The sequence below is a fragment of the Hylobates moloch genome, unplaced genomic scaffold (assembly GCF_009828535.3).
Source record: "Hylobates moloch isolate HMO894 unplaced genomic scaffold, HMol_V3 SCAFFOLD_4, whole genome shotgun sequence".
NCBI classification, from domain to species: domain Eukaryota; kingdom Metazoa; phylum Chordata; class Mammalia; order Primates; family Hylobatidae; genus Hylobates; species Hylobates moloch.
The window spans coordinates 47,464,641-47,492,461 of NW_026652279.1; the positions used below are offsets into that span (position 1 = coordinate 47,464,641).

At 37.9% G+C, this 27,821-nt stretch overlaps 1 protein-coding gene across 11 annotated transcripts in view; it reads left to right on the forward strand.

The window, feature by feature from the left end:
• The window catches only part of ZBTB20 (zinc finger and BTB domain containing 20), a 787,576-nt gene extending 762,758 nt beyond the window's left edge, over nt 1–24,818 (forward strand). For all 11 annotated transcript variants that reach the window (XM_058437478.1, XM_058437477.1, XM_058437476.1 and 8 more), the window contains one exon: nt 1,328–24,818. In XM_058437478.1, the coding sequence (XP_058293461.1) occupies nt 1,328–1,749 (422 nt within the window). In that variant the 3' untranslated portion in view covers nt 1,750–24,818. The remainder of the gene's footprint in view (nt 1–1,327) is intronic.
• Nucleotides 24,819–27,821: the final 3,003 nt, after the last annotated feature.

Genomic DNA, 27,821 nt, shown 5'->3' on the forward strand with positions numbered 1-27,821 from the left:
GGACTTTTTTCTCTGAGGTGAGGGCCTACACTGGGCAGTCAGGAATGAGGTGTAGAGATGGGCCAAACACGCAGTTCATCTCACCTGTCAGGAGCAGAGCTGAGAACAAACAGCACAAAGAAAACAAGTCTTTAAGTAATTATCTTACAGAGATGCCACGGACCCATGGACTTTAAGAATACCTCATGTGGTCATTCAGTGACTGAGTATTATTACTTACCTTACTGTTTGTAACAAACTTGATCATTTGGTTTCTAAGCCAAAGCAAAGCAGTAAACTGAGGAGAAACAAGGGTTTCTGCCAACAGGCTGAGAGCAAAGGAGGACGTAGGAAAACTATTTTAAAAATTGACCCAAGAGTTCAAAAAGCATATGGAATCATTTAATGGGGGTGGGAGGTATCCTTGTAATAAGAATACCATGCATGTATTCCCACACTGTTCTTGGTGGTCTGTGAAGTGATTTCATATGTATTTTATATCAACACCAGCACAATGAGGTAAGTAGGACTATATACCTCAGAGGCATTTGGTGATTTGTCAGAGTGGAGTGGAGTGTGTTGGTGCCCAGATTTGAATAGGACCGTTTGAGTCTGATATCATCATGTTGCCCACTGCCTACTCAGCCTCTACACCCGATGAGGCCAATCCGCAGCTCAGTACAGTCAATAGAGAATAGGCAATTAACCCTTAAGTTACATTTTAGAAAGATTTCTGTCTAAAGTAGATAAACTTGAAAGTATAGCTCTTCAAAATAATGTATTCCTATGTTGGCAAATATTTTCCAAACTCACAATCAACACATAGGTGTATTTCTTAGACTACTAGAAGTGGGGACTTTCCCCAAGGAACCAAGCTATAGTGACCAATATCCTTAGTTCTCAAGGATTCTAGAGCACCCCATGTCTCCAAAGGTCTTTCTTCTCTCTTATTTCTTCTATTTGTTTGATAATGTTAATGGGAAACACTAAATCCCCTTATCAGGACACTGAAAGTGACCCCCTTCAAAAGTAGCCCTCCCTTTTCCACGGAGTGACCTTGAAGACTTTTAGTGGGGAATATCTGGTAGCTTTCCAAGAAAGCCATTTTATGGCATAGGGAAATGGAAAACAAAACTGTCCTGGCGTCACCATAAAGCAAAATTTCTCTGCACATGAGAGGCTAGGAGGGCCTGGATTTTTCCAATCAAGGATGATCCATTAAGCAATCAGATTTTATTTTTTAATTGTTTTGTTTTTCTTTTTTGTTGTCTTGTTTTTCTGTCCTTCATTCTCCATCCCTTGCTATGTCTCGCTCTGTCCTGCTTGCTGTCTCTTCCTACATCAACAGGTGAGAAGCCCCACCAATGCAGCATCTGTTGGCGCTCCTTCTCCTTAAAGGATTACCTTATCAAGCACATGGTGACACACACAGGAGTGAGGGCATACCAGTGTAGTATCTGCAACAAGCGCTTCACCCAGAAGAGCTCCCTCAACGTGCACATGCGCCTCCACCGGGGAGAGAAGTCCTACGAGTGCTACATCTGCAAAAAGAAGTTCTCTCACAAGACCCTCCTGGAGCGACACGTGGCCCTGCACAGTGCCAGCAATGGGACCCCCCCTGCAGGCACACCCCCAGGTGCCCGCGCTGGCCCCACAGGCGTGGTGGCCTGCACGGAGGGGACCACTTACGTCTGCTCCGTCTGCCCAGCAAAGTTTGACCAAATCGAGCAGTTCAACGACCACATGAGGATGCATGTGTCTGACGGATAAGTAGTATCTTTCTCTCTTTCTTATGAACAAAACAAAACAACAACAAAAAACAGACAAACAAAAAAGCTATGGCACTAGAATTTAAGAAATGTTTTGGTTTCATTTTTACTTTCTGTTTTTGTTTTTGTTTCGTTTCATTTTGTACTACATGAAGAACTGTTTTTTGCCTGCTGGTACATTACATTTCCGGAGGCTTGGGTGAATAATAGTTTTCCCAGTCTCCCTCGGATGGTGGCCTTAAGGCCTGGTAGTGCTTCAAGAGGTCCACTGGTTGGATCTCTAGCTACTGGCCTCTAAATACAACCCTTCTTTACAAAAAAAATCTTTTAAAAAAAAAGTAAAAAAAAAAAAAAAAAATTCCACTTGTGAAGAGCACTACAAAAAAATATATAACAAAATCTAAAAGGCCTACTGTCTTTAAGTACACCGCTTGCAGTGTTTCAGTGGACATTTTCACAATTCTGGCCGCTTGGACTTCACAGTAACCAGTTAAAACTGTGGAATATCACTTCTGGTTGAAAACCCAGAGGAAAGGCCCTGCTGTTTTACACCTACCACGTTGTCTGATTTCATAAAAGGGCTGTGGGGGTGGGAAGGGCAGTGGGTTCGGTGGTGTGGGAAAGAAAGACGAATGGCAGGCTTCTTCCCCAGATTCTGCCCGGGTCCACACACCCTGGCCCACCTTCTCCATATCCCCCTCTTGCAGCAGAAGCCAGGAAGACTTGGACAAGCAACAAGCAACAGTGGCTATCGTATTTATTCAGTGTCTTCGCTGAGCCACAGCCTCAGCACAATCAAGAGGGACTTTCATGAAAGGCAGGAATGCAGATAAAACAAAGATATCAGAAATTTGCACCTATGTTTCTAGGTGCAAGAGAAGGATTATTTCCAACAATCTTTGCAAAAAAAAAAAAAAAGTGTCAGGATATATTCTTGTGGAAGAGAAAAAGAAAGAGAAATGGAGGGTGGGGGGAACAATAAAAAGTTCTTGAGGCTTTTTTAATTCAAAATTTTATAGAGGGGCAAAAGTGACGTTTACCAGATAGAATGCTGATTTTTTTAATATATTTACAACAGTATTTGTGTAAAAAAAAACAAAAAAAGTGAAATTGTTAAAAGTAATTTTTTTCATTTTGGTTTTGCATACACTGCCACCAATTCCTTCTCTTTTATTTTATTTCACACACATATATATATTTTTTGGTAAGTCAAGACTGTTAAGGTTAGCGATACTGCTTCCAGATAGAAAGAATAAAAGGCAACTAAAGTTATATTTGAAAGAGAGGAAGGATATTTTCTTCATATTTTTTTTAATTTTTCTTAATTTTTATTATTTTAAGTATTGCCTGGGTTGATGAGGGCCTCTGTGGCCAGCCCATCCCTGCTGTAATTTGAATTGCTGCTTTGTATTTTGATATGTAGTTCCTTGACTTTAGCAAGCTTAAGTTGCCCCACTGAATAATTTTTTCAACTGATTCATCTAGAATTCTGTTCTTTTTCATGAAGAGACTTTATCTTTCAGAAAGAGATTGCTTGCTTCTCCAAAATTTCATTGAGATCTTACAATTCTAGAATTTCTATTGACTTTACTTTTTTTCTTGGTGAAACACTAGTAGTCTAGAAGTCTTGATAAATGGGGTCTTTTCTTTTGTGATCAGCCAGGAAGAGGAGTTCACAAAACTCTGCCATAGCTCCTCACCCTTCCCAACAAACAGCATCATTATGAGAAGCCTGTTACAGATCAAGATGCATTGATGCCAAAATTACTTTTTTCCTTTCAAATATCACCTTCTGACTGTTTCCACCATGGTTAAGAGGGCTAAATAAGATGATCATTCTTTAGATGATGAATTAACCCTTGCTTCTTGGAAAGCTTTTAGGGAAATTAACAAAAAAATTCCCAGATGCCAACAGCCACCATTCAAAAGACCACCAATCTATTGCATCATACCAGATGCCACTCTCTCTTCCTAGTAGGGATTTCTCTCCTCGGTCCTGATCAAGGTATTATAATACAGACATTTCCATTGTAGACAGTGTCCTGAAGGGATTCCAGCTCAAATATAGGAATTCTTAAACCTAGCTGAAACTCCCAAAGTGATTTCATTGCTGGGCATATTTTAACATACTTAGGGGAAAGCAAATCTTTAAACAAAGCAAAACACCAAACTACAGTTTTAAAAAGAAGAAAGGAGAGAGTATTTTAGTTTCAAAATTACATTACATTTTAATTTAATTTTCCTTCTAATTTTCCTGTCAGCATTTTATTTACAAAAACTGTGCAGCAAACGAGGGAAAATCTTCCAACACAAACAACTCTGTAATGACTAAATTGATTTTATTCATATATTTTAGACATTTGGTTAACTTGGATCTTTTTCACAAGTTCTTTGTGATGCTTTGTAAGGTTAGTGTAACTGAAGTGTTTGTGAGTTTGATTTGGTCTCACAGTGCTTAATTCAGTGGATATTTTGCTAGAAGTTTTAATGTAAACTTGGGTGGTTAACTGACTATTGAGTAAAACCTATTGTGATTTCTAAGAGGAGTCCTACCAAGAGCTGTGTGTCCAAAACTGACCGGTTTTAACAGTTAGTGAGGAACAGCTTCCGAGATATTATGTAAGTTCATTTTTCTATTGCTAATTTTGTTTTTTAAAATAGCAGTGTTGTAAGACTAGTATTTCCACTTACCACCAATAGAGGGAGCGTTAGTTAATTAACTATGTCATGGAATTGTTTTGATATTTTGGAAAACAAGTGATTCCACCCATAAAATGAGAAGAGAAGATTGACCTTAAGAAAAAAACTCTTAAAGCTGGAAGACAATGACATGAAATCACTCAATACATGTTACAAATGAAAGAAAGGCCAAAAGCCACTTTAAAATATTTTTAACTGTTTCACAGTAGATTTGAAAGTGTCTTTGTTCAAATTTAGCAAAGTAGGAAGAATTTTCACTAATACCTCCTGAAAAGTTGATCTTAGGTGCCATTATGGGCCACATGTAGCTTTCTGTTTCTCAAATCTGAGAGAGACCCATTTGCCTTAATGCTGATTTGCCATGTAAAATGCTAAGCAATTGGGTTAGAATTCACCTTTTCTTTTGGTAGAACATGTAGAGAAAAAGCTGCAGGTGACTTGAAACCCTGAGGAGTCTATCATCCTTTCCCTGTAAAGGAAGTGTCTCTTAAAAAAAGGGAGGGGGGAGGAGGTGGAGGATCCCTAAAGAATTCTTAATGAGGTGATATAATCATTGTAGTCCATGACAAAATAGACCAGCCAGGTTTGCACAGCAGTAGACATATTCCTACTGTATGTTTATCCTTCCCAAACATGTCACATTCTAAAATAGTTGACAAATTATTTTGTGGAAAGAGGAAGAAGCTGGATCGGAGTGGGAGATCTAATCTGGAGGAGCAAAGAGGTAGTTGTTTATTGCTATGTTCCTGGCCCATCAAATGGCCACTTTCCAAACTGACCCACATTTTAGGAAATAAACCAATCTGGACCTGTTTCAAAAGGATAGAGATGCTTTTAGATTGTCAATTCTCACTTTTAAGTTAAACAATCACAAATATCTTTAGAAATAGGGAAAGACATTTGCTTCAAAATCAGAGAATGAGTGTGGATCTTTTTAATTTTTTTTTGTTTCAAGTCCTACAGTCATCTTACATTTAGACCTTCATGGTAGGGTGATATGAGTGCTAAAAAAATTTCTTTCTAGTAGCCAGGAAACAGATAGATAAGATAAAGGCAAATGTTTCAGATTTAAGACTTCTTCGGATGAGTACAAGGAAGAGAGAAATAGTATGGAAAGGACATTTTTTAGCAGTTTATAATTTTAAAATGGAATTTGCCAAACAAGGGAAAGGGAAAAAAGTCAAAGGGGAATTTTTATCTCAAGATATTTAGACATGGTTTATAAAAAAATAATATTTTCTGACACTAAAAGCATTGGTATTATCTCAGCATCGTGGGCAATTTTTCCTTATTAAATGCCAATATTTGTACAAAAAAGGCCCCCAAATGTGTGAAATATAATCCTAAAAAAGAAAATAATTGGAACACATGGATCTGATACAACTCTACACAAGGTGAAAAACTGAGGAACAAGCTAAGCAAAGAAAAAAAAATCTGAAATGAAAATCTCTGTATCAAAATGGTTTCCTGTATCTTAATTGAGAGGTAAACTTTAGCTCCTAATAACAGTTTTATAGACTGTTCTCTTCTCAAATTCCTAATGCTTTGGATCTATTTGTCCCATGATTAAGTGTGCTGGATAATTTCCTGCTCATATTCTAGCTGCAGTTCATTCCTAGTCATCTTAGAGATCATAGTAGCTCTTGGCTTTAGAAAGACTTGGGTTTGCTGTGTTTAAGAGTCATAAGGGTTTTATTTTGTATCACCAAAATATTCAATAAGTTCCCAAAATACTCTTTTTCAACCCATGAACAGTAAGAATTTGTGAATTCTGATAATGAAAAGAGAAAAGTTTTCCTCCAGGTATGTTTGTTTCACATTCAGTCCTAAAGCCTTGAGCTATGTGTACTTCCCTCACACAAGCACACCAGCTGTCTGTGCTCTGCCTGCCCCCAAAACTCAATGTTTTCTCTCAGCACAGAAGTCAAAAATGAGGTATGCCCCTTATAAAACCCCTTCGATTCCTGAGAAAACCTAATAAAGCCTTATGTCACTTCCTTGTTGGGGCTCCTCCACAATGCTCCCAACACCTGTGACCCCTAGGAAAACAGGGAGCCAGGTAGATCTGGCCAGGAGTCACAGGATATACACCCATTCTGGAGCTTTCCTCTGTTGTTCTAGAAGATGTTATTTGATTAGTTGGGGCTGGGAGCAGGGGATATATGATTTTGCGGAAAAGGTATCAGATAGTCAAATCAGGTCTGCCTCTGCTATAGCCAGTGTGCTGCTGCATCAAAAGGGAACAAAAGGAAGGTACAATGTAAGAGCAGACACAACCTGAGATACCCTTGAGATTCAGGAGAACAGGAGGGTGCCCTTTCTGTTGTGACCTGACTCTTAAAAGAAATCTTCTAAAAGAATTCTTTAATTTGGTAATGAGTTGAAGTCCAGGGTAATGGAAGCTCTAGGGCAGAGAACAAAAGAATTGCAAAATGGATTCAGCACCAAACAATGCTAAACCAAGAAACATCCAATCACAAAACTAGGAAGTTTGGCAAGAAGTGGTTAGAGAAATCTCTGGGCTTTTCCATCGGTAGGGTCGACAGACTCTCTTTTCAGTGATTTCTGGCTCTGAGAAACCTCTTTACTCACTAGAAAAGAACTTTATTTAAATGGCCAATTTTGTTCCTCAGAAAAAGAAATTAAAAAAAAAGAAAAATAGGATACTGAAGACAGAACCATGTGACTTGGTGACAAACAAAAGGAAGGGTGCACTAGAATTTCAATAGGCTCCCTAATTCCATAGAAAAAGCAAAGCAACCCAATGCCTCCTGAGCCTGCAGTGCATGAAGAGAGTGCTTGAGCTGACCCAGCCACCAGGCCTTCTGGGGCTAGACATAACTTCCCACTGGAACAGCAGCAGCCTCTTTCCCCTCTTTGTGTTTTCATGAAGAAAACGGCTGTTCTCTTAGGTACCCAGGAAATAGATTACATGGGGCAAACTTTCAAAAGCAACCTCTACCCTGGTGCTCAGGCTACATATAGAGGCAGAAAAGGGGCATGGAAGAGCCCTTGCTCTTGAGAGAGAGTATTTTCATAGTCCCAAGGGCTTTCTGTGTAGAGTTGCTATTTCTGCTATCACTTAAACCTTTACAAGAAAAAAGGCTGTGGTGACTCAGTGTTCCTGTAAATTCAGAATGTGGAAACTACTAATCCAAAGCATCATTTCTAGCACTGAGTATCAAGACGATTAGCCTGACCAAAATATTCCAAAGACTTTTCTAAGTCTCTGAAGATTTTTTTTTCTCCTTGAACACTGAGTCTATAGCCATCAGCAATGTACCTTAGCAGATCCCCGGGAATGGTTACGGAATAGTAGGGCTTGTTTCCATCCTTTTTAGAGTGAAGAGGTAGCAAATTAGGGCTACATGGTGTGGGTTCTTTTTCAGAACTATGTATTTTCTCCTCACTGCATGATGGGTAAAAATGCCCTGGGTTGAAACAAGAAACATCGTCTTTCCACACCACTGACTAAAACACCTGCCATTCCAGTGGTTTCTTTAGGCTCCACCTTTTGCTCCATAAACTGTAGACTTTCAGACTGAAATCTAATCTTAAGTGACCTCAATTAAGGTATTTTCACAAAAGGCTACTTATAGTATAGCATTGTTGCCTTAAATCAGAAAGCCCTGGGAAGAGGATAAAAGATATAGAAATGAGAAGGCTCTGAAGTTATAGGCATTTCTTGCTGTTTAATAGTTACATTATCACAAAAATAAGCCCTATTCGTGATTGAGGACTATGGAAATAGTGACTTCTTGGGGAGGCACCAAACTTTTCTAGAACTGGCTACTCTCAGATAGCGGCTGCTATTTCCTATTCTATTTCAGTGATGTAGGTTGGGGCTGAATGTAAAATAGACATCATATTACTAAATAGAACCCTATAAAATGCAATCACAGGTGCCTGGGAGTACTAGTTTCAAACATTTCCTTAATAAGGAGAACAATCCCAGCAAAAAGCTTTCTTTCTCTATAGAGTGTATATCTCTAAACTTTTTTTTCCTCAGTTTTAGAGAACATCTCTTTTATCTGGTGGTTCTTTGTTTGAATGCAGACTCATAACTTTCAAGTCTCTGGTGCAAGAGCATAATCTACAGATCACAGGCAAAATCTAGCCACAGTCCTGAGAGTCCAGGCTTCTGGGATGCCCAGTGAGGGTATAAAAGTCCCTACTAACCCTCTTTCAAATTCAGAGGTTTCTTTGGTTTAGAATGCCTCAATGAGATTTTGATACATCCAAGAGAGAAAAAAAAAAAAAAAAAACCTTGGGGGCATCTGTTTCTACTAGTATTGCAACAGTTGTTATTACCCAGCAAAATCATTGCAATTTATATGTAGATTCTAGTAATGAAAGAGTCTTAACCCATCCGGTATGTCACCACTGCTGTCCAAAATGTCTATAAATGAGTATACATTATTTATACATGTGCACACACAGTGTGAGCTTCCCTCAGCACAAAACTGTTTCACATTCATATTGCCCAGTGACAACAAGATACATTTTTGAACTTCTGGTTAGGAGTCGAAGGTCTGACATATCTCACATATCTGCTTATGCTTTGTTGCCTTAGTTGGGCGCATCAATATCTGTGATGAGACTTTAGGGCATTCTGAAGGAGCCCAACCATCAGTAATTTCTATGTATCCCTTTCATGAGAAACTTGAATATGCTTATGTGGAGTAGAGTGCATTTAACAAACTCTACAGTTCTATTGGATTTATTGACGTGTGTGCATGTGTGTGTTTCTGTATATACTTATTGTCATCTGGAAGTGTGTGTGCCCCCCAAATGAAGCACATACAGGCAGAGGTCCTCCTGCATAGATACAGTTGCCTCTTCCCACCATTGTGTTTAAGACTTGTGGCTCCCTTCCCAGGAAGCAGTCACCTGCCCACTCTGTTGCTTTTTGTAATGTTTCAGAATTGGGAGAAACAAATGCAGCTTGTTGAATCCACAGCAAACCCACAGGGACAGGCTGTTTTCCTGCATAATAAGGTATAACAGAAGTCTTCAACTGGTGAGCAGACAAGAGGGAGCAGCAGTCCAGGGCATCTCCCCAGGTCTCCTGGAGGTGGGGCAGTGGGGGTGGGGACCAACGCCAGACAGGCAAAGCCCACACAAACTTTGGCCTGAGCCATTCCATAGCTCAAAGGTCTTCATTCCTTTCCTCTATGCAATGCAGTGTGCACACACACACACACATACACACACACGTAAATTTTATTCTCAAACTAAAGCTTCCTAATTCTGCCTGTACTCACAAGATATCATCATAATTCACAAACTGTGTCTCCTGAAACCAATGTGGCCTTTGCCAAAGTCTTTCCAGGGGTGGGTTGTTTACCATGTCTAGCAAACCAATAGACTACTGGGGGGAATATTTTTTGGTAATCTCTAGGAATTGATTGCTCTTGCCCATCTCAAACATTGAAGTAGAATGCCACTCTAGTATAATGTACTGAATGAATGGACTCTGAAGGCGTGGTGGCCTGGAATTCAGGATTCACTTTTCTCACTCCCATGCCCTTCTTTTACTAGATGGTTTTTTTTATGACTTGTAGATTATTTCTGCTTTACAGAAGTCAGAGGACATTTTCTTTCCTCTTCTATTCTGGTGACTTTTCCCCTTCCCCTGTTAAGTAAGGCTACTTACAGTTGCAACTTTTTTGTCGTTATTACTTTTTAAAATGTATATTGTTTTTCTATATCCAAAAGAAGTCTGTGACTGTAACCATAGGTATTTCTTTTTGCTGGAAAAACAATTAGTTGTTTCGGTTTTTTTTTCTTTTAATTAACAGTACTAGTGACTTTGTGAAAGAATATGAGTTACTATTTAGGTATGCTTACTTAAGTACAATACACTACATTGCAGTATTTCTGAAACCTAGGACATACACATTATATATAACAACTCTATATTGAAATATATATTACATTATATTCATTTTAACTTTTGAATCTGCCTATGATCATGAGTTGATTGAAATATTATGTCTTTGCATATATCACCCATCACCAACCTGCTGCAGTTAATCTGGTGCATTTAGTAATAATCATTACTGCTCTAATTTGCTTTTTATATTATCAGCTTCAGTATTGTCTTTAGAGGATTTTAGAATTTTTTAAAGCTCAGATTTAGCAAATGTAGGAAAGTGAAAACTTTTTTTGAAACGTTTTTGTTGGTGTGACTAATACAAAGAGGTTCATATTCAAAGTGATCTTGTTTAGCTGACCCATTCAATATCTGAAGAACAAAAGAGGTGCATATGAATGTATCTGTGATCTCTCCCTGTAGGACTGTCACTGTCTATATTTGCTTTTAAAAATATGACCAAGGGGCTACTTAAGTGCCACGTGATCTGACCAACAATAACAGGCTGCGTTTCAAAGGGCCAGTCTTCTGAAAAGCGTAAGACAGTGAATTACCTAGTTGTCCCCACTGTATTCTCAAACATTCATTTTAATACTGGTTCTTTACTACTTTCTTTTTTCAATACGCTTAGAATTATTTTAACTAGTCTTCAACCTTTCCCTGGAGGCAGCTTGGCAATATAGTGTTCATTTTCCTGGGAGTTTTTTTTCAAAAAAACTAAAACCAGAGTTTCAGGAACTCTTTATCCACAGAGGCTAATAGAAATAGAATTTGGAAATATCTATCTGAGACATTTTTAAATCTGAGGGATCCATAAAATGGTGGCTCTTGGGTATCCAGCCCTCAGGATCTCCATTTACCTGTTAAAGTGAGGATTTGGTGCCTTTCTTCTTTAGTTGGGCCATCAAGGAAACTTCAGAAATCAGGCATCCCGTCTTCCTATACAATAAATATTTTCAGATCATATTTTCAGATAAAAGAGTTTCTTCAGCTTCCCTCAGCTATTCAACCCAACGCATGGAAAGCCTCAGTTGAATAAACTTTTCCACCATCCTGGGTGCCTGAAACTAGTGTCCTTCTTCACTTCTACATTCAGGACAAAATGAAGTCAGCTTTTTAAAACCTCAGTATAAAAGACCTCCTCACACTCACACTGGTCCAATATGAAGACTTCTCAGCTTGAACACTGGGGAATTCCTTCCTTTCATCTTTCCTAATAGATTGTTGCTTTCTAATCCCATCCCATTCTGCTGTGCCTCTCCAGCAAGTCCCTTTTCACCTTAGCCAAGCTCCCTGCGATGCTCTCCAGTTGTGAAGCCTTGTATTCACTAAGGAACTGCGTACTCTTAGTCTGCTTTGAAAGGGCTAATGTCTAGTGTAATGGCAAAATTACCAATCTGTTCTCCAAAGTGTTCCAGCAGATATATTTCTACTAGACATAATTGTGAATTGACTGTTAGTGAGGCTGTTTCTTCTCTAATGATCACGTAATATCCAAATTATATCAACTTCATTATTTCCCTTTTTCGTTTTCCTAACCCTTTCCCTTTATTTCTTGTTTCTCTTGAAGACTACTTCAAATTACCTGTTCGTCTTCATTACTGCCCCCAAAACTCTAATAATTGTGACCCCTAACTGTTCGTTTCTCTTCCCTTTCTCCACCCCACTCTGAACATCCTTCTTTAAGCTTTATTTAATGAAAGAACACTAAAGTGAGTGAGTTCATAAACTTGAGACTCGTAGGCAGAGTGAAGCATGTCTTCATTTTAGCTTCAGAGTTTAAAAGTTATCAATATTCTTTTGAGAGTGGGAGGACCTGAGTCACAGTTTTAAATGTCAACTGTACTAGCTGAGGTCATTAATTCCCCTTACCTTCACATTTGGCCAAAGATGAAAAGAAAAATATTTTCTGTTTTTTTTTAAATACCACAGTGTTCAGGTTCTTGATATGAGTAAACCACTTTTGATGGAGAAAAAAAAAATCATTAATGTTGACGGTTTCCACTAGTCAAATTACTTGTTTATCAGACTTTACATTATAGGAACCTAAAGAAAAGAGTAATATTTCAAAATAATTTTGATAACTGTTCAAGGCTTAGTGAGCTCTTCTCAAACAAGAAAAGCCACATCCACTTGAACACATTGTAGGAAAAATTAGGAAGAATTTTTTTATTTATTGTCTTTTGGAAAAAAAAATCATTGATTGGTTTAGAACTTTGAGCAGTAACTTAGTAATGGATGAAAAGATCCATAAAGTTTTGAAAGTGTCTGTTTTTGCCACCAGAGATTGCCTAAACATAAACTTAATATATACTTAAACAAAATAATAACAGAGCTAAATAGATACCTAAAGAGCCATGCAGTGCACTCCCCAGCACCTAAATACTCCCCATATAATTTGGTTGTCATGTTAGATCTCACTGCAATGGATTACGCTGTCTGGTCACCAGAGCATTGCCCAAAAGACTGACTGATACCATTCTGGGTGTATCCCTTTCAGGATGCTTATAATGTCACATTCACAACAACTTTGTAACACAGTCTTTCCTGACTTCTGGTCCAATATTCTTGCCATGATACCACATCGCCTCTCAGCTTTAATGAAGACAAGTCCTGTGACATTTAGAGTACTATGTGGTTTTGAGTGCATAGGCGGTATGCTTTCAGTTCTTGCTTTACCCTTTGACAAAAACAATCAACATTTAATATCAGAAATGTATTTTTATTTGACTTGAGACTTGACCTAGCTTTTAATCAAACCAGTTTATAACATCAACTCACACCACAGAGAACAATGAAATAGATAGCAGTTTTGAAAGCCTTTATGAGGCATGCATCCAGTAGGAAAACAACATCTCTTAAAGGCAATATTTACATTGCTTAGGACTGTGATCTTCACTTGGAATGTTCTCCCAATCAATCCTATATCCTTCTTTTTCTTTGTCCATTCTAACTCCTGGTATTTTTTTTTTCTTAAAGTACTCTTTATCTAAAGTAATCCTCTCCTTAGGCACTGGCTTCCAAAGGAAGAAAGACTCTTTTAAATCCTGAAATGCTATCATTTAAAGTATAATATGGAGGAGGAGAGGCTCTGGTTCTGATAGATCTTACTTGGTCCTCAATCTGGGATGCCTTCTTGACGCTGTTCTTTCTAGTTCCCCAAGAAGTATTCCAACAACAAGACCCAGAATTTCTCACCACAACCTCTGTGTTAGTCTCAGATTAATGTCTAAATCCTGTTTGATATTCTAGAGACTCCAAGGTGTGAATTTATTATTGCTTATGAGCTTCTTGTCTTTCCAAGCTGACACCTGTCAGGAGCATCAATAGCCCTAACAGTAACTAATGCATCAAAATAATAGACAGAAACACTATAGTATATATTTGTGAGGATAGGAAGATTTTTTTTTCTTCTTTTCTCCATGAAAAGCTTGCTTCGCTCCCCTCTCCCTCTGCAACACACACACACACACACACACAATGCATTTCAGAAAGTCTGCATCTTATTTTACAGATATGTAGCTCTAGAATTTACAAATATAGCTTAGGAAATGTTCTGAGATTGAGGCTGGTAGCAAACAAGTTTATTTTCTGCACTGGACTTCAGGATAAGTGTGCATAGATGCAATTCCTTCAAAGAAAGTGAAACATGGTAGAGCAAAGGGATAATACTTTCACACATTCAAACAGTTGTTTGCTATCTACAAACCTTGATTTAAGCATAATTATTACTTTTTAGAAATCTGAAACTGGAGGAATGTGTATTTTAGTGAGGTTTGTTTGTTGATTTATTTGTTTCCCTTTCTCTCTTTCTTCTCAAGATAGTAAAGGATTTTTATTTCTTAATTTGATACTGTGCGTGGACAGTCAATAACTGCTCACCCTTTACTGTATTATTTTCCCCTTAGAAAGAAAAGCCTTCCATCCTACCATGAAGGAATTTTTCCTCCACAAAAATCTGATCTTCCATTTCAAATAGCACTCATGAGCTTTTAAGAGAGAAATTCTCTCTTTGCTTTGAGGATAGAATAGTTAAAACAAAAACCTGTTCCTTGAGAAAGAAACCCTATTTACCTAAACTAACAGGTCTGGGGCCAAAGAATAGATTTTTTTTTTTATTGATTGCAGACGAAGACCATGCATTTTGTACCACAAACCCTTATTGCCTCCTCAAATCCTTTTTGGAATAAGGCTGGAAATAAATTAGTTTAATTAAATTCTTTGGGTATTTCTAATTAATATCTACTGCAAGATACCCAGGAAAGAAAAGGAAGGGGTGCTGCTAAAATGCCAAAATCAATTGATCTGTTGATTTTTGTCATTGTAGTTGTTGCTTTTATAGCCATTTCAAGACTGTATGTGTTCATGAAGTCTTAAGTAGAGAAACATCTGTTTCCCCATTGCTTCTCTCTCCTTCCCCACACCCCTGCACCTGCCCCAACCCCAGGCACTAGAGGGAACAGTAACAGAGGAAGATTGGCACTGCATTGCCAGTACTTCACCCGTCTATACCCCTCCACCACAAAAGAAGGAAAAAACAAATTAGAAACTATTTTTTTAAAAAAGGAAATTGTAGTACTTCATTTGAAAGCATACTGTTTTCAACTCAACTCAGTTAACAGATAGCCTGACAACGTTTTTGTAACCTGTCTTTTGTGCTGTGATTGACATTCTTGGCTCAATCTTTAAAATAATTGCAATTTCAATTAAGTGAACAGAGAAAAACAAAGAGAGGGAACAGGACAATGTGATGGGACCAAATTTGATACAGGTCTGGATTCCTAAAGCCAGTTGTCAAGGTTACCAGAGAAAGTTAGCACTACTCACCCCTTGTCGTTCTTGCCTGTCTCTCATTATTACAATTCAAAGAATTAGTAAGGTAACTATACTTCTTTGTGATTAAAGATTTCTCTTCATGCTGCCAAACACATCTAGAGAAATTGTAGAAACTCCTGACTTGTGTACCTAATGTGCTGTCCGGGCACAAGAGGAGTGTACAGAGAGATCACTGAAAATAAAATAATAGTTCAAATTTGAGATAAGATTTTCCTGTAGTTCAAAGTGCTTTATGCATGTTCACAACTAGGGGAATCTTTGAAAACAAAGGCTAGTTACTCTGCTCTTGCTCTCCTTGGGACAAACTTTAATTTGGAACCAGCTGTAGATTTGTAGGAGAAAATTCTCAAAGGTATTTTCAGCTGCTAAACTTCTTCTTTAGGCCCACTGATTTGAACCTCAGTTTTCCTGAGGAGCCTATTGAGATATAAATTAAGGGTAATTTGCATATATCTAATTAAAATTGTTCCTGCACTATTGTTGAAAGAATTATGGTTTTCAGAGTAGATGAAAGCAGGGTGTCTTAGTAATCTTCATCATGGCAAACAAAGATGAGAAGCTGATATGATAGAGAAAATCTATGGTAACTTGATATTTTAAGGTAATTTGAGTGTGCTGACCCCACTATGCTTAATTCCTTTGTTCCCACAATCTATTTTAAACTACACTTTGATTCTCTTGAGACTTACAGCATGCATGTGTGGGTATGAACAGACAAGCAGACGTACCTTTGGAGGGTACGTCTGAAGAGACAGATTCCTGATGATGATCAAATACAAATCATTTTTCCAGAATCACTCAATATTGCCACATCCCAAACTAATTCTAGGCTAATCTTAAGAAAGAAGTAAGCTCCTTAAGAAATCCTACTATGAATGTTTTTTCTTCTTATGAAATAACACAAGAAGAGGTACAATGCAGACTCTTAATTTTGCTGTAATAATTCACTTTTATATTTAATAATTGTACTTCTGTGTGAGTGTGTCACTGAGCTATTTGTACCAATTTTCAATTGATCATTCTGAGAGGGGCCTTGAGAATTTCTGTGTATGTGTATGTATATCTGTATTTATGTGTAGTCAGAAAAAAAAGAGAATAGGAGACTAATGAGGTGAGGGAAAAAGTGATCAATGTAGAAAAGTGAGTGCTCCTAGTGTACCTATTTATGTTATGTAAGGTGGCTGCTGCCTGTAGCCCTTGAGGAATAGCTGATTGCACTATTCAAAAATAAAAGCCCAGCACTGTTAAATTTAGGACCATGTTTCAAGAAACAGGAAAGCTTTATCTTTTTCTGAACCTATTCCCCTTAGCATCAGAGCCATCTGACATGATGAAAACTATTAAGTAAAAACCACTACTGACCTTTACATTAAATGGCTGTTTTCCTCTTATAAATAATAACCTTCATTTTAACTAGACTACTTCCTTTTATTTTCTGCCTATTGGCTTAATGTTTTACTGAAAATACATAGGTGCATGCTAGTTTCTCTACTTTGAGCTGAAACAAACAGGAGCAACAAAAGAGATGACTCACCTAAGTGTGAGATAGACTGAATTTCCCACTTTTGTAGCACTGGTAACCTTTGTAAGAGCTGTTTAGAGTTGAGCTTTGGGTTATAATAGGGCTTTTTTTGCACTAAATATGACTGCACTGCATTGCACTACTGAAATGTACTTACTTGGGCTGGGAGAGAGTGTGTTATGCATGGGAAAGAAAAAGGCAAGTTATGGAAGTAGGAGCATCACTAAAATGCAGTTATTTTCATCATGCTTGATCTTAGCAGGGTTGGTGAGAATCTGTGGAATCTCTGTCAACTCTTGATCAGGCCTAGGAACTGCCATGCTGATAGGATCTGGTTTCTTATTGTAAAGAAGCTGAGTTAGTACAGCAAATTAAGAACATTTAAGAAAAAGTTTACCCAATCTTGTTTCCGACTGAGCTCTCAGTAAGAGTTTTAATAGTGAAGAAGCCAACTGATATGATGTAGGAGTCTTTGTCTTGGCCTACTCCACAAAGCCCCTTGCTTGTGCACATTTTAGTGTGGCAGAGGGCAGTAGGATGTGCTCCTTTCAAAAACACATAGCCTTGTCCATATTGGAATTACCCTTTCAGCCTGATTATGCTTCTCCATCCCTGGGTGAAACCTAGATCAGGCTAACCAAAGAGGAAGGCCATGCATGTGGTAAAGTCCTTTAAGATGACAGATAGGGAACAGTGCAATAAACACTGAAAACCAGTGAAATGAAAGGTTTATTTCAAAACAAGCTAGGCCAACTTGGACATTGGAGGATGGATTAGAACATACGAGCTGCTCCATCATAGACTATGCTTACTAAGCAGAAGACCTTAATAGTGCCTAAAAGTTTAGTTTTGAAATTGGTTTTTTTCCTAACTTTTCTTTGTTAAATTTATTTTTGTTATCTTTTTTAATCTTAGAAGTAATCAGAGTTTGACAGCTGTTTATTAACTGTTAATAAAAGAATCTTTCATCACAGGATAAGCAATAGATTGTGTGGGAAATAATAACACAAGAGTAAAGATGCTGAAGGACTCTTCCAGAATCCAAAGTGACAGTTTTGAAGGTTCTGGCACAGTAGGAAAGGATCACAACCCATATAAATGGCTAATGTTGAATTTCTCTGAACACTATCACATGTGGGGCATCAATTTGGAAAACTCTCAATTGAGGCCTATTTCCTAAGATTACAACATTGATAACCTGTCTTTTTCTCTCTCTTCTTTACTATCCGTCCAAGTCTACTATTCCAAGTTTAAATATTGTTCAGAAAGTTGTCAGCCTTGTTAGTCAGAAAAACTCCATTTAGAGCCATCCAAACTAGCATAAGAAATTCCTTAAGCACTCAAAGCATTATCTCTGTTTTAAATAAGAAATTAAATCCAGAGCTTTTAACAGGTACTTAGAAATAGGTATTGGGTAATCACTAAGAGGACATTGACTGCACCAAACCAAAGCTATAGAAAGAAATGATTGACTTTTTAAAATATATTCACATTAACTGTCCTAGGATACTTCTCTTGAGGCTTTGGGAAACTTCTTCCTTGAAATTTGCATATCCACTCCAGTTCTGTCACCAAAGATTTTAATCTTCAGAGCCCAATTTCCTCTCTCCCAGAAAAAAAAGTACTACAACAGGCTCAAGGGATATGCTTTGGTGGTCAAGGGATCACACTTTGGTTTTCCTTCCGTTAACAATGGTATTTACAGGAGACTTTGTCATCAGAGGACGTACTGAACTATCTTTATGACATTGGATTTGATCAGAGGTTTAAAAAATAGAAAAAAAACAACAACACTACTTGACACTGTAAATGATCTTTAATAGAGTCATGACCTGGAGACTGATGGAGAGAAAGAAACTTCCATGGAAGAGAGTGAGCTAAATCATTTAGAACCAAACAAAGGTCACTGAGGAAACACAGGGCAGCATGTACACAGTGCAGATCAGGGTTCTGTATGGCCAGAGCCAACAGCAGTGACCGGTGGGAGAGTCAGACAACTGGCCAATGAATTCAAGTATTGAAAAAGCTACAGTGTGGATTTTGTTGTGATTGCTGGAGTGGTTGAAACGCCCATGCCCATGGCAAGGAAAATGCTTGGAGGCTGATCTGTTGTGATAGTGCCTTTCTTGTCGTAGTGAGTACTAGATTAATAATCTATTCAGTTACGCTTTTCTGGACCATTGCCTCCAGTCTTCTGAGGAGGTTTGAAGGGATAGTATCCACTTAGGATGAAGGGACAGGATATTGCTCTGGAATGCTGTGATTTGATGATATTTGCACTAGATTCTAAACTCTCCTTTAAACTGGAGCAACTGACTGAGAGAAAAACCAAGGACAGCTCAAAGTTAAAAGAAACCAAAAGCAGTATTTTCTGACAGATACCATTTCTTTTTCTTCTTTTTTTTTTTTTTTCCTGGAAGAAAACTTCACACTAGTTGGCTACTGAGTTCAACTCTTACCAGTTCTTTTTCTTTATTTTTTGTTTCCATATGGAACCATCTGTGTGAATTAGTCATCAGTTAGGTATAGTGAATGTAAAGAGCCCCTGCCGTTGAAACTTTGCACACCTTCTCTGCTTTATTGAAGGCAAGGACCAGTGAGCAGTGGTAGCAGGGGAGGGACCCTCCAGAACCACCCAGCCCTCCAGGAGGCCAATAAGCATGGATATCATGTCAGGAGCTGAGCTGACATATATTTACTCAGAGGACATTGGGGTCTGTAGCTAATCCTAAAGAATGCTCCACAACAGAAGGAAACCAATGCATTGTAGAAAACAAAGGGAGATGGTGCCCGAAGTCTGCCTGTTTCTCTTCTCTTTTCTTTCCCATCTCACCACCATGTCCTCTCTAACAGAATTATATTTCATCTCATATATTATATGTTACTAGAAAAGTCATTTGGTTCCTTGATTTCTCTCTTTATCAGTGGGCTGGAAATTCCTCCAAATTAAATACAAATACCAGTAGCAGCTCCCCTGTGTCCAGCCAGTTTCTCAAATGCTGTCCACCTGGTCTTACTGTCCACCTAACATAACTTGGAGGCTTTGGCTGGCTCAACCACCTGTTCACTTTATTTTGTTTCCATTTCCATTTGAACTTGAAGTGAGGCTATGGAAAGGTGGAAATCATGGGCAAGGTTTGGAGGCTGCAATTCTAGGGCATAGCTTGTCAGGAGTTTATATCATCTAAAATATATCTTTCTATACCCCTTTTCATTTTAATCTGTTGCCCTGATTATAATTTCTTTATATTTGTGGTTATTTTTATAAGAATAGAGTCCATTTGCTATGTCTATTTGAGTACTTTTTTTCTATTGTCCCCACATGGATGCAGTACCAACCTGTTAATGAAATATCTTTTTATTATATTATTAATATGTAATTCTACTGTAGACCAAAAATATAAAAACAAATTTGTTCATTTTAAAGATATAAAGAACTAGGGAGTAAAAGATTAAAAGTTGAAGGAAAAGACAGAAGAGCAGTGGTTAACTATGTTGAGTTAGAAATCTAAGAGTAGCCTTACCTGTTTTTTAACCAGTGCTTGCCAATCATACCATAGTTGGAATTATGTAGTCTTGGCTCCTTCATGCTTATGTTCTATAATTCTTGTTTGTCCATTTGTTTTCTTTGATGTAATTGAGGTTGCACATCATGCTATTCTTGGCAATGCCTGATTCTATTGTATTGTACTTTTGTTAGTCATTTCCTTTAGAAAGATGGGGGGAAACGTTTATTTCTTCTTTTAATTTAAAATTTGTTTAATGCACTGGAAATAAAATTGGACACATTTCACTGTTTAAAAAATCAGAAACAAAACAAAGCAAAACCATGAGGGAAAAAACCAGCAAATAGGCAACAGGGGAAAAAAGCTATGAAAAAAATATATTCGTACTGAATACACATGCAAACTACATCCCACATGAAAGATTAATATCATCAAGTAAGAAAAATACATAGTTTAAACTACAACGCTGAAAATATAAAAGGAACCTGGTAGTTCAATGAGGGTAGAGAAAACAGAGCATTCCTCTGAGAGCAGAGATCTTGTCATTATTGCAATTAATGCCCAAACATGTTAAATGTGGAAGAAAGTATGGAGGAAATAACCCCAGCCTTCCTCATACCACTGGATTTCCACATTACCTTTTAACTTATGCTTGAGCTCCCTTTTGAGAAAAAATATTTAAAAACAAATTTGCTATGTAACAAATTTGTGTGTGTGTGTGTGTGTGTGTGTATATATATACACACTATATATATATATATATGTATATGCTTGAGAAAGTGGTTTGTCAAGATGTATGTGTACAGTACACACATGGACACGCTTCAGTCCTCTGACTTCCCATGTGCTACTTCATGTGTTTCTCTTCTCATGAGGATTTGCAATGGATAGTTGTAAAACCTGGGGACTGTCAGTGACTCATTGGTATCAGCATATGCTAAAGAAGCTCTTGAATTCAATCTTGAAACCTGATCTCCCTTCTTCAACATTCCCCAATACCAAACTGGCCCGTTTACCCATACAAATGCACAGTAAAGGGAAGAACAGCGGTATTTTTCCTAGCCAACTGACTCTATCATTTGTTTAATGTTTGCTGGTTTTTTTTCTGGTTTTGTTTTGTTTTAGAGCAGGGGTGGGAGTGGATGTAACTTCACAATCCTAATACAGTAAATGTTTTGCATCTTCCATGTTTTATGCAAAAACAGACATTTAAATCAATAAATAATTGTGCCCTAGACTGAAAGTTAATGTTTAGGAGAGGAAAAAAATTGTTGGAATTTTTTCTACATTTTTTTGTGAAGAATCTTTTTTGGAAAGGAAGGATACATATTTTTGTTGTGTAATATTTTCTATTTTTGAATGCATTTTATTGGTACAAGACTGTTTTTTTGGTGAAGACATTATTTAAAAAAAAAAAAAGAAAAAAACTAATCGAAAAGTTTGCCCTTAAGGATATGCTGCAGTTTTGAGGTTAAAAAAAAATAACTGATTCAAGATGCGTGTTAAAAGTTGGGATTATATTGTTGTTTTTGTAATTGTTACAAGAAGAAGTTTGTACCCACTGCTGTTTATTTTGTTTCAGATGAGTAAGTAAAGGGATTGTTCTTGTTTTATTCTTTTTTAGAGAAAAAAACTATTTATGAAATGTCAAAAACACTGGACTGTGAGTTTAAGTGTGGAAGCATTTTACCACCCTGTGTCTTCAACCAATTATGGGAAACCCCTTTTCTCTTCCCCCTACCCCCCGCCTTAGCCTTGCCAAATGAGAAAAATATAACAGCTGTCAGATGAGCAAAGCCACCGAAGCCCTGCTTTAATTTTTATGGTTTGAAAAAGTTGGAAAACCAAAGTTAAATTTGTTTCTGAAATCCTGCTGTGCGTTGCCCTTTTTTGTATGACACAGCCGGGCTCTGCCCTCTCTATCTCAAATCATTGCCTTCTTAGGGACTGTGGGCCAACCTGATGCAAAGAGAGGCATAAAGGTGGTGAGCCTGAGAGTTGAGGTCTCACGAAGTAAAATGTGAGTGGGACTTCACCCTCTCAGTGGGCAACCACACTTTCCCATCCTGAAATGAGGCTGCCAAGAGAGCACACTGCTAACACTGCCAGAGGAGAGCACGTCTCCCGTCTCCTTCACCCTCTGCTTCTGAGACCCTCCTGTTACTGTTATCATCGTTCTCTAGCATGGCTCTGCCTTTCTCAGCAGCCCACATTCCATGGATGGGAGCAGCGGGGCAGGGACCCAAAGGAGGGAAATGGCTGTGGGTGGTGTGAAGGCCCCCCAGCCCTCAGGAAGGTGGGGCAAGGGACCACTGAGCACAAGGGATCTTGCCCACCTCCTCTTTGACTCTGTGGATTGTCCATCCATCTGCTCACTGTGAAGATGGAGAGGCAGTGCCCTAAGGCTGTTCAATAGCTTTTCCATATTTTTTCAACATTGAAAAAATAATTTTTAAAAACTGTGATTTTTTTTAAAAAATCATTTGGCTGGAGGGAAGGGAAAAGGGAAACACCAAAAGCTGTACCATGATGAACTGGAGATATTTAACTGGGGCACTTTCTAGACCAAGACAAACAAACTCCTTTCTGGACTCTAAAGCAGCCGAATCTTGAGACTGTCAATGACAGAAAGCTGAAGAGAGGCCTCTATTTCTTCCTTTCTCCTTTCTTCTGTCTAAAAACTCTCTCTTGTTCCCATTTTCCAGCTTCCCTTGGACTACTGCCCCAGTGGCCCCTTGGACTCGCATTTCATGTATGCGAGCACACACACACACAAACTTGCAAAATACCATTTTTCTTAAGGATCGTGGGACCGAATAATATCATGTGCCTTCATCTTTTCCTTTTATAGTTAGATGAACCTCCTCCTCTTTACAATTTTTAAAAAAAATGATAGGGGAGGTTGAAGTGTTAGTGGAAGATTTGGGCATCGTTTGAGAAGTAACTTTTGTTTAGCACATTCCCCCTAAACATTGAACACAAACATTTCAACCCCTTCATGACACTCTTTGGACATTTAAAGCATTGAGTAACCATGTACATGACAGCCTAAATCCATTTGATTTCAGAGCATTTCCTGAACATTCTATTTCATAGACTTCTTTGATTTTTTCAAAAATGAGGTGAGCAATGGCAAGCAGCCTTGTTCTCCCAATTTGGTGCTTTTGCTTTTGGTGTGGGGTGGGCATGGGGGGTTGGGGGGGTGTGGGTGTGTTTAGAAAAAAGGTGCATTCCTGAAGATCTCTGGTGCTGAAGGGCCTCGCGTTCCTTTCAGAGACTGTATTTGACACACTTTAGGTACACACAAACGAATGGTATCACATGCAATATTTTAATGGAGCAATGGGAGAGGCTCTTTGAAATGGGGTTTGCATCTTTTTGTAACATTTTGATTTCTCTGGTGCCTTATTCCTACTTGATGCTGGCACTCACATACCCACAAGAAGCTGACACAGAAGTCAGCCTTAGGCGTGGGGACATATGGGTGATGTTTGAGCATGCAGGGCCCATGGGGAGTTTGGTGTCAGTTGGTGGAGAAGGGACTAGATGGCATCTCTTAGCCAAGGCCAACAGGAACTGCACAAGTCCATTATAGTCAAAGTTAGCAATTTTGATACGTAAACACAATACTTCATTCTTCTTCATCTGAGCTTTCCTTCCTTCTTCCTTTTCTATCTCTACCTTCTCATAAAGGTGCTGCTGCTGCTGCTAAGGTGCCCGGAGTCCAGAATGTCCATTAATCACTCAGGCACAAGCCTGGCACTGCCACGTCAGCCCCCAGCTTGACCAAACCCAGGTTTCTCTTGCTTGGGGCTGAGAACTGTCAGATTTTTCTCATCAAAAATGTTTTCCAAGGAATCAGTGGATTACAGTTTTTCTGCATTGAAAATGCACTTTAAAAAATAAATTAAAGCTCCAGACTGTTTAAAATATACAGAGGGAGCAGGGGAAAGTTAAGCATGTGCTAGTGTCTGAACCCAGTTCAGTTTATCTCCAGTTGAAACCATATACACTATATTATGTATAAATGTATACACACTTCCTATATGTATCCACATATATATAGTGTATATATTATACATGTATAGGTGTGTATATGTGCATATATACACACATGCACATAACAAAATCAGATGCTCATTACAAATCCAGATGCTCATTACAGAACCAGATGCTACACAAACAGCAGCAGAGGAAACAAGGTTGGACTCTTGCAACAGATCACAAAAAATAAAAACAGCTACTTGCAGTGACTTTGGTCATTTCTGTATGTTCATAAAGAATGGATTGTAACAAGGAAAAAAAGGAACAGTGTTAGTGAAAAAGGAAAAATGGGCGAAACCATCTTGATCCGATGCGAATGCAGTAATGTTCTATATCATTTCATCAGTTATTTCTTTTAGTCATATTGATTTGATTTCAGTTTCTGGCTATGAAAAACATTTTTAAACTCAAGTGACCCACAACAAACTGAACAAAACTACTACAGTGAAAGCCCTTTTCAGTGAAAGACGTCAGAAACCTCAAAACCCTTGGCCTGACTCAGAACTACCATGTGAAAATCAGTACTCTCTTAATGTTTGAAATAAAAACTGAAAAAAAAAAAAAAAAAAAAAAAAAACTTTTTTGAAGCACCTTAACGTGGCCATCCATTTGAGAAGTGGGTGCCACTTTTTTCTTTGAGCACCTTATTGATGTGTTTGCTATCTGCTGTCTTTCTGTTACCTGTTGGCTGAATGGCTAGCTGTTAACATATACATGTGCACAGAAGAGATATCTGGGCATGTATGTCCTCAATGAAGTTTACTGTGGTGACTGCTGAAAGGTGAACCCATTTCCTGATTTTCCCGCCGCAGTGTTGTGATAAGATTCGAAGAAACCTTTTTCCCTGCACAGAAATGTTTCTTATCACATTGTATCTTAGTATGGAAAGGAATATGGTCCCTTTTTTGCAATTGCTACTGTGTACACACACACACACACACACACACACACACACACTGTATATTTAGACCTAAAATACATGCACACACACATACATATCCATTCATTCATTCATTCATTCAAGTGGTGTTTCCAGTGTCTGTCTGTCACTGTTTATGCAGTTTCCATTTCCCAGTGAATTATGAGTGGAGGGCAACTTTTCTAACCAGATTGTCTTTTCAGAACAAAGACCTGGGAATTGAGGAAGAGTTTGGAAAGAGGGAGAGGCAAGGAAAGAGAGCTTTAAATTGAAAGGTTAATTTCCTAAGAGGGACCTGGGCTGAATGACTACAGTGTTATACCCTCCAATCTTTGCAGGTGGGCATGGAACACTGCTTGTATCACTCTGTGCACGGTATAAATCCATATATCCACAAAAAAAACACACATCCATCCATCAACATATACATGGTTTGGGATGAGCAGGTCAATAGTTTTGAGAGGGAGTTTGTTCCTTTTTTTTTCTCATTATACTCTTAAATTGTTGTCAGTTATCAAACAAACAAACAGAAAAATTGTTTGGAAAAACCTTGCATACGCCTTTTCTATCAAGTGCTTTAAAATATAGACTAAATACACACATCCTGCCAGTTTTTTCTTACAGTGACAGTATCCTTACCTGCCATTTAATATTAGCCTCGTATTTTTCTCACGTATATTTACCTGTGACTTGTATTTGTTATTTAAACAGGAAAAAAAACATTCAAAAAAAGAAAAATTAACTGTAGCGCTTCATTATACTATTATATTATTATTATTATTGTGACATTTTGGAATACTGTGAAGTTTTATCTCTTGCATATACTTTATACGGAAGTATTACGCCTTAAAAATACGAAAATAAATTTTACAAGGTTTCTGTTTTGTGTGGAAGAGTAATTGATGTTGCTAAGAATGATGTTTGTTTTTTGGGGTTTTTGTTGTTTTTTTTTTAAATGTTACCAGCACTTTTTTTGTAAGTTTCACTTTCCGAGGTATTGTACAAGTTCACACTGTTTGTGAAGTTTGAATATGAAGGAATAATTAAAAAAAAAAAAACTCTTCTCTTGGTTTCCTATTGTGTCTTCTTTATACTGTAGTTTCTGTTTTAGGCAGTTCTCCACATTCTTTCACACATTGTATTCTATGTCTAATCTGAGATTATTTATCCAAACTGAGGACTCTACCTACAAGGCCAGAAAAATTCTGAGTATATTAGTCCTCTCAATACAAGAAGTAGGAACTACAGACAGGATTGGTGATGTTGTAGTCACTTTGAGGAAATATAAAGCAAATTGGTGTATTGTCCTATACATGTTCAAACCTCAAAAATGACAAGGATCACTTATTGCTCTACAATAAGTGAAAATTGATTCACATTTTTTCCTTTTCCACATGCAAATCACAGTCTGCCTGCTGTGGAAATAATCAATCCCATATTATAACAACACTATGCCCACCTATTCTTGTTTCCGCCCATCTCTGTTATCCATGAATCTATCACTGAGTCTCCTTTTTAACTCTTGGGTTTCTCAGCTCCATATGCAAAAAAGGGAAGTTCATGGCACAAACATGCCCCTCTTTAATGACTTTGCAGACTCATAAAGGACTCCTATTTGGCCCATAGAGTCTTTCTTATAGTGACCCTGGCCATAAAGAGCTCTCTGATCTCATCATTCTTACAGAAAGTGCTAATATGGTGAAGAAAATTTATATTTTGTTTGTCCTTGGTGAAGTCAACACAAATTAAATTCAATGTCTTCTGTATTTCAGTCAGCACTGTGCTATGTATGAATAAAAGAGAGGAAATTATTTCAGCCATGAGAAGGCTTAAAATCTAACAACTAGACATGAAGAGAGATTTGTATAAAATCGAGAGCTAGATTGTGCTATTCAGACTCTCAATGCCAAGGGAGTTTCCAAACTAACAGGAAGTTGATAATGGCTAGACTGAGTCAAGAAAGGGTCCAAAGAATAAGCGGTCCAGTTTGGGGACTCACAAGAACACTAAGCTTTGAGTTGGAGAAGCTGAGTGTGGACAGACATTTCCACCAGTGTGAGGAGCACAAAAATATCCAGGCATGAGCTTGGGATGGGGAGAGTCATCAAGAGACCTCTAGACTGAAAGGATGTCAATAAATTCCTGAGATTTCAACATTACCTCTATGAATTTAAATATTTACTTCTTGCAACTCAATCGCTGAACTTCTAAGTCAACCTGATTGATATTCTAGAAGTATAAAGAGGAAGAAAATATTTTCATGATGCATAATTTGTCCCTATATCATTTCTGTGAACCAACATCTTAACAATGCCAGCCAGCTTCACCCAAAGTCTTGGATTGCTCTTTGCACTATCCATACACTCTTAAGTTTTCTTCTGTACCTGTTAAAAACATTGTGGTGCAATTTATATACAGGCTGTAATAATTGTAAATGACACATACACTACTCATATGGTACTTCACAGTTTACAAAGCTTCTCCTTAATACCCTTCATCCTCATAGTTACACTGTAAATACCGTGATATAGCTATGATTGCACTAATTTATAAAAACAGAGGTTCAGAAATATGTGTTTTTCCAATAAAAAACAATAAACTAGTGCCTGAGGTCAGGTTTTCTGAAATCTAATAATATTTATACCATACCATTATTCTCAAACTTGAGTAA